At 46.2% G+C, this 11,461-nt stretch overlaps 1 protein-coding gene across 2 annotated transcripts; it reads left to right on the plus strand.

Moving 5' to 3' along the window:
- The first annotated feature begins 2,561 nt into the window (after nucleotides 1–2,561).
- LOC114798308 (45 kDa calcium-binding protein) lies at nucleotides 2,562–8,029 on the plus strand. Of its 2 annotated transcripts, none has more exons than XM_028993887.1 (7): nucleotides 2,562–2,773; nucleotides 3,138–3,447; nucleotides 3,544–3,680; nucleotides 4,961–5,074; nucleotides 5,155–5,313; nucleotides 5,467–5,642; nucleotides 6,594–8,029. In XM_028993887.1, the coding sequence occupies exons 2-7, from the start codon at nucleotides 3,140–3,142 to the stop codon at nucleotides 6,768–6,770; spliced, it is 1,071 nt and encodes a 356-aa protein (XP_028849720.1). In that variant the 5' UTR covers nucleotides 2,562–2,773; nucleotides 3,138–3,139; the 3' UTR covers nucleotides 6,771–8,029. The 2 variants fall into 2 exon arrangements, with proteins under 2 accessions (XP_028849720.1, XP_028849721.1); XM_028993888.1 differs by having other exon boundaries at nucleotides 2,571–2,706.
- Nucleotides 8,030–11,461: the final 3,432 nt, after the last annotated feature.

An 11,461-nucleotide genomic window follows, 5' to 3' on the forward strand; every position in this document is an offset into this window, starting at 1 on the left:
GCCACTGGGAGTGTGTCCTGCTCTCTGGATGGCACCCCCTCGCCCGGCTGCTCTCCTGGCCCTCGGCTCCGGCTCCGGCTGGCGTGCCTCTGGCTTCACTCGACTACGAAGTGTGTCAAGCGGAGTGGTCGCACAGAACGCCAGATCGGTGCAGATCTGACAGCAAATAAAGCCATTAGCGGGATTTTTCACGCTTCTTTCCCCACAGGGGGTACAGGGGGGCCACCAGAGAGGAGGGGCGACCTCGTGGGAGTCAGGAAAGGGAGGTGGTGAAGGGAGAGGTCGTCTCCGCCGGTAGAGCAGGGTGGCTCTTTGGTCTTCTTTTCCGACGGCCGTCACACTCGCCTCCTGCCGAGCGTTCGGAGCCCCGAAAGAAAGAAAAAAAGATCTCTTCTCCGGTGGAGACTCTCCTGACCACGGTCGTAACCGGTGTCGCCCTGGTGGCTTCAGAGTGGCCGCGCCTGACAAGAGGAGTGACAGCGGCCGCCCACCTTCACCTCCTGCTTCTCGTTCTCCCTTCCCCTCCTTCACTCTCTCTCTCTCTCTCTCTCTCTCTCTGCGGCTCTCTCGCCCTGCCTGCCTGCTGCTACGTGTGGATCCTTGCAGATCCTTGTTTGCTCTGGTAGACGTCCTCTTGATCTCCCTGCCCCGGACCCGTGCTCTCTCCCTCTCTCCCTCTCTCCCTCGCTGGGAATAAAGCCCACGGCGGAGTTTATCGCACTCGTGCACCCTCCCATCTCCCTCCCCCCACGTCTCGCTCCCCCCCCCAGCCCCCCAGTGAATTAGCAGCTCGGCCGCGCCGCTCCGGCCTGCCCCGCCGCACACCGGGGCGGTCTGCGCAGCAGAACAGCCGGCGTCCGTCTTTACCACAAAGCGCCGGAGAACGGAGGGAACTGAGAACTGTTGGGTACGGGGTCTTTGGAGAAGGTGCCGCAGTTTTATCAGCTTTTACAGGGTGAACAGCGTGTCAGAGATAAGTCTTAAAAGAAAGTGAAGTGATTGTCATTGTGAAACACAGCAGCACAGCACACGGTGCACACAGTGAAATGTGTCCTCTGCATTTAACCATCACCCTTGGTGAGCAGTGGGCAGCCATGACAGGCGCCCGGGGAGCAGTGTGTGTGGACGGTGCTTTGCTCAGTGGCACCTTGGCGGATCAGGATTCGAACCGGCAAACTTCTGACTACGGGGCCGCTTCCTTGACCGCCAATCCACCGCTGCCCCTGTAAAGTCTCTCTTCATTTAAAAAAACCAGACACACAAGTCAAGATGTGAGAAGAGCGTTTCATGTGTTAGGCGGCGCCCCTCAAGACTTCACACATGTCGTTCAAGACGTGGAAAGACTGCAGATCCAGTGATCCAGGGTGATGGCGCCTCCTTACGCAAAAACCAGCCCCCGCCATTTTACATGGATGTTCAACTTCACTCAGACCTATTCGCACGCTGCTCAGATTTTAGTGTGGCTTGTTGTGTCATGTAACATTTGCAAAAATGTTAGTTTTAGCCTCATTTTCTCATTTCTCTATAATTTACTTCACCTTTGGTACCACATCTTCTACTCTGTGTGTGCTGTAATGTGTGTACAGCCTTACTTGGCCTCGATACACACAGCTTGACTGCAGTTTTATCAGAAATAAATAACTTTTTATCATGCCATTGCTTAACATGATCATCCTGTGGTGCAGCCGTGCGCTAAAGAGCCGCAAAAGGTAGAAAAGTAACAAATGAAAGTAATGTTCTAATCTGTTTTACTCGTGCACTGAAGCTGCTATACCAGATTGTGAAATTAGATTCATCGTTTCATAACGCCTGCAGAGAATTTAAACTCAATTCATTTTGGGTGTTTTTAGTGGATAATAGCAAAAAGTCGTGTGACTGCGCAATACGTCTGTGATTTGCAGTGTGACGGTCGAAGCTCTCGCCGAATAGCGTGTTCTTGCCTGCCATCTAGTGGCGCCGTGGCAGAACAACATACAGCAGCAGTAAAGATGCATTGTTTTTACAGAAGTGCACTCTGCACTCTAGGTCACTTTCCGTGTTCCGCCACACGTGATTCAGTTCCAGAGCCTGGTGGTTGAGAGGCTGAATCGTGTGGGATAAATGAGGGTGAAAGTGTAAAGCGCCTGCTGTAGCATAATAGTGTATTTAAAACATATTGTATTTATCCTGCACCGTGTTGTTAGTCCTGTGGTAGACAGAATAAATGCAATATCTCATAATTTAACATTGTCATAGTTTTATCCAATAGGAAGATGCATCTCAATCGCAAAATATTTACGTCTTCTTCTACTACTGCCATTAAAATGAATAATGTATTATTGTGTTTCATAATATGAATTCTTTATCGTTGTTATCGTTCATTATTTTACTGCTGCGACGGATCACATAAACAATTCTGAATGTGAGATCGTGTCGATAAAGTTCTAACTCCAATTGTAATTGTGGTGTCCAGACCTTCCATTGTCATTAGTGCCGCATGATCCGATTTCCCTCCCTTGTACCGCGCTGCACGGGTCGTCGCTCTCGCCTCGGCAGACGTTCTTTGTTACGGACGACGTGGAACGTCGTGCGCGCGGAAGCCGGAAGCTGCTCCTCGTTCCCCGCCGCAGCCTACAAATACGGTGCTTCGGCCTCGGCGATGGTAGCTCGGCCAGACCGTCCCGGAGGGCGCTGAGCGAACCCACCCGAACTGCGCGCCGCTGCACGGTTGGTCTTCGCCGGCCGCCTCGCTAGCCTCCATACTCGCCGACCGCGGGTCCGCGACCGGGCGCAGGTGAGACGTGGCGTTTGTGGAGATAAAAGCCCGTAGAGATAAAAGACGAGGCAGGAGAAAAAGCGGCTGTACATTTACATTTACAGCATTTATCAGACGCCCTTATCCAGAGCGACTTACAACCAGTAGTTACAGGGACAGTCCCCCCCTGGAGACACTCGGGGTTAAATGTCTTGCTCAGGGACACGATGGTAGTAAGCGGGATTTGAACCTGGATCTTCTGGTTCATAGGCGAGTGTGTTAGCCGCTAGGCTACTACCATCCTGCTGTACTTACTGTTGTGCCCAGTTTCAGCTCTGATTTCTGACTGCCTTGGTGATATGGTGACGTCTGCCTGTTTTAACACCGTATGTTCTGATCGAAGTCATGGCCCATGAGAAGCGTCGCTGTGGCTGCCTGTGGACGACTTCCCTCGTCCTGCTTGCGCTGTGCCTGGCGCTGGACGTCCAGGCTCGTCCTGCCAACATGTCGTCACTCAAAGACAAACAGGCCAGCAGCAAGGAGGAGAACGAGATCCTGCCCCAGGACCACTTGAACGGCGTCAAGCTGGAGATGGACGGCCACCTCAACAAGGACTTCAACAAGGAGGTGTTTCTGGGCAAGGAGATGGAGGAATTTGAGGAGGACTCTGAACCCCGGAAGAACAGGAAGAAGCTGATCCAGATTTTCACCAAGTACGCTGCCGCTTTGGGCCCCTGTTGTGACCAACGTCCAGAGTGTGTGACTGTTGTACTGAGTGTCAACGTTGTGCAACATGTCTGCTCCCTCAGGGTGGATCTGAACCAGGATGGCAGTGTCAGCGCCAAGGAGATGCAGCGCTGGATCATGGAGAAGACTCAGGAGCACTTTGAAGAGGCCGTGAGGGAGAACAAGCTCAGCTTCCGCGCCGTCGACCCGGATGGAGATGGTGAGTCCCATTCCCTTCATGACTTTCACTCCCAACTTCCGAACTCCACGCACTTTACACCTCCTGAGGATAAGAGCACCAAATAGTCATAATCCGAAGAAAGACACATCAAGCCTGATATCTGGAATATTAACTTTTGTGTTGCCATTCATTTTTCTTTGAACAAACTTTGACCCCCTGAACAAATATCAGAGCCCTTATCCAGAGCGACTTACAATCAGTAGTTCCAGGGACAGTCCCCCCAGAGACAGTCAGGGTTAAGTGGTACTACGTGGGGTTTGAACCTGAGTATTTCTGGTCCTCATAGGCGAGTGTTAGGCTACCACTAGTCTACTACCACCCTCTTATTAACTCCTGCATTGCTGTGTTTAAGCTGATAGTCATAAGTATATTTTAGAACACTATAAAAATAAAAAATTCGGTTGGCGTGAGAGCGTCGGTGTGTACGGCCGTAGATACAGCCGGACTATCTGGACCCGTCTCACAAAGCGAAGTATTGTCTGTAAATGGTGGTGAAACACCCCCCTCCCCGTTGCTCCACTTTTCAACTGGCCTTGGCCTCAGAGGCCATCATCACAGAGAAATGTTGCCATATCACGTATCATGTTTGCTTTGGACATAATCTAGGTCAACAAGCCATATTTAAAGTGACTCGTGTTGTCTGGTTTCACCGTTCGCAAGAGCGGATCACAGTACTTTGTTTTAGCAATATGAAGTAAACCCTATTTATTAGGAACGTTTTAGCTGATTCTCTAGAAATTTATATGATCGATATTACTTTTTTTTTGCAGTAACGTACATTCTACAATTCTGTGCCATGTTGCAGCACTGCAAAGAGATAATTATCCTTCAGGCAATAATCTGTTAAGGATGTAGTTAAATGCTGTAATAACCTGTTACAAACAAGAAAGGACTGCATTTTAACTGTCTTTCTTGGACAGGACACACTCAGAAGATAGTTTAGACGTTAAGTGGGAGGAGCCAAGGGAGATGATTGGCCGCTGTCACACACCCTGCTTCTTCGTTCTGGACTATTTAAACCTCCTCCCATTTAATACGTCACACTCATAACCGTAGCAAGTATGTAAGGCCACCTCGGGACCACGCCCGCGAATAAATCTACCAAACATGCAGATAGATTATCAGTGTTTTAAAGCAGGAATTTTGAAGCCAACACAATATGCTGCTGCTTCTGTAGCGCCCCTAATCTTTCAACACTTAACTGCATGGGACAGCTTTCAGAGCTCCTAATTTCTCTTCCTCTTGTGCTGTACTCGCAGGTCACGTGACATGGGACGAGTACCGTGTGAAGTTTTTGGCCAGCAAGGGCTTTGATGAGAAGGAGGTCGCAGAAAAGGTCAAAAATAACGAAGAGCTTAAAGTGGACGAGGAGAGTAAGTGCTCCACTGGTGGCACCGTAGCAGGACGACCAGCGCCTGGCTCTGGCGTTTACTCTCCGCCTCTCTTCCTACAGCCCAGGAGGTGCTGGACAGTCTGAAGGACCGCTGGTTCCAGGCCGACAACCCCCCCGCCGACCAGCTCCTGAACGAAGAGGAGTTCCTGTCCTTCCTGCACCCGGAGCACAGTCGCGGCATGCTGAAATACATGGTGAAGGAGATTGTGCGCGACTTGGGTACGTTCTGACGCGTGAGAGAAATGCGCAGTTGGGTTTTATGGAAGCTTTCTGACTGCAGTCCTTTCATGATCGTTCAGTGCTGTGTTGTGTTTTTTTTTTTTTTTTTTTTTTTTAAATTGAGATTTATTTTATTTTATTATTTTTTTGCAGACCAGGACGGCGATAAGAAGCTGACCCTGTCAGAGTTCATCTCTCTGCCTATGGGCACGGTGGAGAACCAGCAGGCTCAGGACATTGACGATGACTGGGTCCGCGAGAGGAAGAAGGAGTTTGAGGAAGTCATTGACTCCAACCGTGACGGCATCGTAACCATGGATGAGCTGGAGGTGGGTGTCATTTTAGCACTTGGAACGATACATCTGCAAGGTCACCTAGGAGAACATGTGTACTGATACTAATGGGAGCAACATTCAGACAGTCTCAAGTAGGGTTGTGACTATTAACAATTTTGGTGGTACAATTATAGGCAGAGAAATAATCCTGGTTTCACGATTTTATTTTATTTTTTCTTTTACGTGAAATATTTTACGTGGTAGTAGCCTAGTGGGTAACACACTCGCCTATGAACCAGAAGACCCAGGTTCAAATCCCACTTACTACCATTGTGTCCCTGAGCAAGACACTTAACCCTGAGTTGCTTCAGGGGGGGACTGTCCCTGTAACTACTGTCGCTCTGGATAAGAGCGTCTGATAAATGCTGTAAATGTAATGTTGAACAGACATTCAGCTGTATTAACAGATATGAACAACACAGGTTTTGAACTTCGAAAGCTATTTATTGCAGTTAGAAAAAATAAAGGTAATCTCTGTACACATCTATAGCTCATTCGCTGCTGCCAAAATCCGCAGTGACCACAAAAAAAAGAAAATAATGTTAAATCTGTCTAGTTTCAACAGTTCATAAATCAGTTCAGGTTTAAGTGCAGAAAGGTGAGTGTTCGATCCACAAAATTCCTCCCGCACGCACGTTTTGTCACCGCGCTTCATAAAATGACATGCTGTATTTCATGACCTGCTCTATGGTAGTTACAGATTTAGGACATATGCAAACAGGATCCATTTATGACACTGCCAGAGAAGTAAACACACCACTTTTTATAGACCAATAGGAATCAATCAGTAGCCTACATCACTACATGGAAAAATTATTGATTGATTGATTTTATTTATTTATTTTTCCTGGCAGCTTGAATGCCACCTTTTTATGACGTTTTATTGTATAAATATACTATAAAATGTAATTTAGGTTTAGTCTGATATTTGTCTTTGTGGTGCAGGAGTACATGGACCCCATGAACGAATACAATGCACTCAATGAGGCCAAGCAGATGATTGCCGTGGCGGACGAGAACCAAAACCGCAACCTGGAGCTGGAGGAGATCCTGAAGTACAGTGAATATTTCACCGGGAGCAAGCTGATGGACTACGCCCGCAACGTTCACGAGGAGTTCTGAGCTCCCGGCTTCATTCAGCCATGGGAGTGCAGCGTGGAGAAGACTAATTATTCTCACATAAAGCCTTTCCAGGACTGGGCTTGGCTGTGCTTGAGTGAGCGCTTTTCGCAAGTGTACATGTTGTAAATTCTCTACTTACGCCTTTCTGTTGATTTTTTTTTTTTAAAAAACACGGACAAAGTTCCCCCTCCAAACCCATTGCAGAGGACCGGAGATGGTTTAAATTTATTTTCCCACCCTGCCCTCAATCACTTTCATGCTTCCTGTGAAAGCTGCAGCCTTCAACCCTGTAGAGATGTTTGTGTATATGAGGGACCGCCCATGATTCTGATTTATTATGAACTGAAAAATCAATGTTGGTTTAAAGAAAAATTCTTATGAAATGTAAATACTGTCATAGTATGAAAATGTTGTAATATATATGTCCTCTGATAAGAGGAATGAGTTTGTTGTGGGGTCAAACCCTAAAGGGGGCTTTATAAGGCCTAATATCAGTCTGCTTGCAAAATTCAGGTTTTATATTTTTAGGTAAAGACAAAGCTCTTAATCACGCGACCAATCACATGCAGTCAATTTGGATGAGAAATTGTGCCCGACTTGCTTCTGTATTTTGTAAGTGGAGGCTGGAATGGCAGAAGATAAGCTTCTGCATCTTTATTTATTCATGTCATTTCTCAAGGCTGAAATGAACGTGTCCCACTCAGGGCCTGTCACCTGCCAGCCACCTATAAATAAACCTGATCTCAGTCCCATGTGACGCGAGGTAACGAATGGCAGAGTCATGCATTTTAATCGGCCTCTCCAGGAAGACGGTTTCTACATTAACCGATCCTTATTTTGGCATGTATTTATCTTAAGTGTTATTCTGGCCTTGCACGTATATATATATAAAACTGCTTTGATGAATATTCCTGGATTCTCTAGCCATTCTGTGTGACTACTTGCTTGAAGAAGAAGAAAAATGACATTTAGGGGTGCGTTTAACCTGTAGTAACGTGGGAATGGTTCGCTTCGCTGGGCTGCAGCTTCCTAATTACGGGACTGGACTGGTTCGCTGGTGGTTAGGACGGGGCAAGCCAGTGATGGAGTCGTCCGTACTTCCGTGACTTTGGTATACTTTCAAATGCATTTTTTCTTCATGAGCTCAATATACAAGATGACATTTTCTGCCCTTATTAATGACTTCTTTTCTTAATTATATGTTTATGATTACAATCAGATTAAAAAACAGAGGCTGTTGTGATTATTTTTCATACGTACAACGACATGACATTTTGTGATAATGATTGACTAATTCTATGCTTGAGCAAAGAGTCAATTTTATGTTAGAAATAGAAATAGTTATGGTAAAACAAGGCAAGTGTACACCAGAGCAGCTAATAATTGCTGTTTTTTGCCATTTTTTTTTTTCATTGCTTATTTTTCAATTTTGTTCTATAAGTCCTAAGCAATTTTTCGTATTTATTTGCTGGTGTGTTCATGGTGCCAAAAAAAAACCCTGCATTGTTCTCCAGCTGAAGTTCTCCATCTCAGAGCAGTACAGAGTATTGAAAAGGCTTACAACGTGCAAAAACATGGTCTCAAAACATCAGGAAATGACCATCTGAAAGGAAAAGTGTGGCCATTCAGAACTCCACTCAGATCCTCAGTTAAATGAAGTGTAGTGCGTTGAAAATGCCCAACGATCCGTCTTACCGCCATCGGTACGTCTGCGACTTGACATGGATATATTTGTGAATTAAATTAACTGGAAACAAAGCCATGTGTTGCACGAAACAATATATGGTGTAAAATAAATAGCTTCGAATCATACTAAACATCCATTTGAAATACTGGGATTACTTTACTTTAAAATGAACCTAATAACCCGAGGTGGAGCATTTCGACCTGTCACCTCGGCTCAGGTAAGGAGGTAGATGGATGAATCCTCAAGTTGGGATGCGCAGGTATGGCTTTTAACCAGCAGATGGCGCTCGCTGGTCATCCATTTTACCCATGAGCCTCAGTAACGATCCTCAGTCATGTCATGCCTGTTTCACAACGCACAGCTTACAGCGAGGGGCACAGGCTTGGGGGGGAGGCGAGAAGCTCGCACCTCCACACATCCCAGCTGAAGAAAGCGCGCCGGCGTGCACGGAGGTATGTCAGGCCTGTGTGCAGGGGAGATGATGGAGCTGGTCTTCCTCCTGGCACGGCACCCCCGCCTCCTCATCAGGATGCTCTTCCTGCCTGCGGCGGAAGCTTCTGGCAGAACCTGGCGGCCACGAGAGGGGAGCGCTCGCTCCATGTTTTGCAGGGAGGCGAGAGCGAGCATGAGGGGGGGAGTGTGTAGTTATGTAACAAAGCCGGAGTCTCCCTCCCTCCGCCCTCTCTGCCTGTCCTCTTCCCCGCCCTTCGCTTTTTCTGAATGAGGTAGCCTTTCCCTCCCTGTGAAGGCCCCTCGTCCAGTATAGGCCCCTTTTCCTGGAAATCGATCCTAGCCAAGGCCGCTCCGGGTCTGAGGGGAGGGGGTCCCTCTTCCTGAAAGTCACATGATCCAGACCCAGCCCTGCTGTTGTGCACAGTCTGGGTCTGTCTCCCATCACTGCTGTGCATTAAGGCACTTATGTGTGTGCATGTGTGCACGTATAGGTTGTTACGTGTGTGAGGACGCCTGCGCCTGCTGCGTGCACGTGTGCGACTGTATATGTTCAAGATTCCGGAGAGAATTATTGTCCGTACAACAGTGTACACAGTATACAGTGTATTGAAATACAGTTTCACACACACATATATATATATATGGAGCTTTGACACAAGTTATGAGCCTGAGCCAGAGATGAACAACACTGTAACTTATTTTGTGCGAGTATAGAAATATCTTTTCATGTAGTCTATTAGAATAAGTCATTAGAATTTTTGCTATATAAAACTATTCTATTTACTGCAGACGTACATGTAATTCAATATTTCCGTGACAGAAGGGGGATCGTTACTAAGATCCACATGGTATAAATGCTTATGCTGTTTTTGTGCAAACTGTTCTGTCTAAATCTTAAGTCAGTTCACACAATGTTTATAATAGTTCCAATGCTCACATGCCCAATAGTTTACAACAAAATGATGTAGTTCTATAAATTATATTTTATCTATATATTATATTTTATCTAATTATACTAACTTTTGAAAAAAATCTAATCTTATAATCCCATGAACTGTTATAACTCACTTTTGTGTGTGTTTTTTTTTTCATACTCAGCAGAGATTATATTTTGTTGCATTATTCAGCGTAGCTTTGGTTTAAGTTAAGTTAGAAGAGTACAGTTAGCACTACCATGAGATGGAAACAAAAGAATCTAGTTATTAGTTATGAATCACTAAAGATCCCCAAACCGATTGATGAAGAGACAGCTTGCATCCTCGTTCAATAATAAAAATTAGGAGTTAAGAGTTCTGGATGCCCTTTAAATTAAGGCAGACTGAAGACCTTCTTGTGCGAAGATACATTTATTCTGCAGGCCTGGTGGGGTAATGGATGATGATTCAATGAAGCAGCTCATGGTTTTGTGGATTTGCAGTGAAGACCTCAATGGTCCAGCAGCAGCAGCAGCAGCAGCGGTACATAAATGACGGAAGTGAACATTCTACACGAATGCTGCACAGACTGAGCTTTTTTCCTGCTTTAAATGAATCTGGTTAATCTGATTAATTCCAATCAACCATTTTGGAGTTCCTGCAGCAGGGCAGGTTTACGTTTTTTTACACTTCCAGCCTTGCATCTGCAGAAATGTGTTCAACTTTAGCTGTGAGATGAACGTCTCGGCAAAATGATTTTCAGCTATTTTGCTTTTAATTATTACTAGCCAAAGGGCAAAGTGACTTTTAAAGGAAGAATTCAAAGTTTATTCTAAGAATAAACTTTTAATCACAATACTAATTGCAGCCAATACTAATTGTGTAGAAAAGATCAAATGTCTCACTTTGAACATAAATATAATATAGTATAAGAACATATTTGTATGTTAGGTGCAAGTTTCTTTCATTATCATCTAAGAGGGAATTCTCGTAAAAGCGCTTTCCCCTTCTTGCCCTAGTCGACACTAACTTTGAATATCGGTCATCTGTGCTGCTCTTGGAGCTCCTGGCCTGAGAACTTGTTTGTGTGCTGGTTCACCAGTCATCTCCACGCAGCAGCATCTCCAGTCGGTATTTATACATGAGGGCCCACCGAGGTGTCTGGGCAGCCCGTGCATATGTTAATAATAAAAACCTTCAGGCAATACATGAACAGCAGGTTCTAGAAAGGCAAGAGAAAGCGAAAAGGGACGAATATGTTTGCATGTTCACCCACGGCTGAGGTGAACATGAGCCTATGATAACACACTCGCCTATGAACCAGAAGACCCAGGTTCAAACCCCACTTACTACCATTGTGTCCCTGAGACATTTAACCCTCAGTTGCTCCAGGGGGGGACTGTCCCTGTAACTACTGATTGTAAGTCCCTCTGGATAAGGGCGTCTGGTAAATGCTGTAAATGTAAATGTCAACCTGTAGATGCAATAAGTGAATAAATTAGACGCGTTAGAAACCACCCGGGTCTGGGGTCAGTGCGCTTCCTTCTGCCGTGTAGTTGTGCACCGGACGGGCCCTGGGACAGAACTGATCCCGGATCAGCGCGTCTGGCGCCCGCCCCTCTCCGGGCCTCAGCGAT

This window comes from Denticeps clupeoides, chromosome 10, assembly GCF_900700375.1.
Source record: "Denticeps clupeoides chromosome 10, fDenClu1.1, whole genome shotgun sequence".
Classification (NCBI taxonomy): domain Eukaryota; kingdom Metazoa; phylum Chordata; class Actinopteri; order Clupeiformes; family Denticipitidae; genus Denticeps; species Denticeps clupeoides.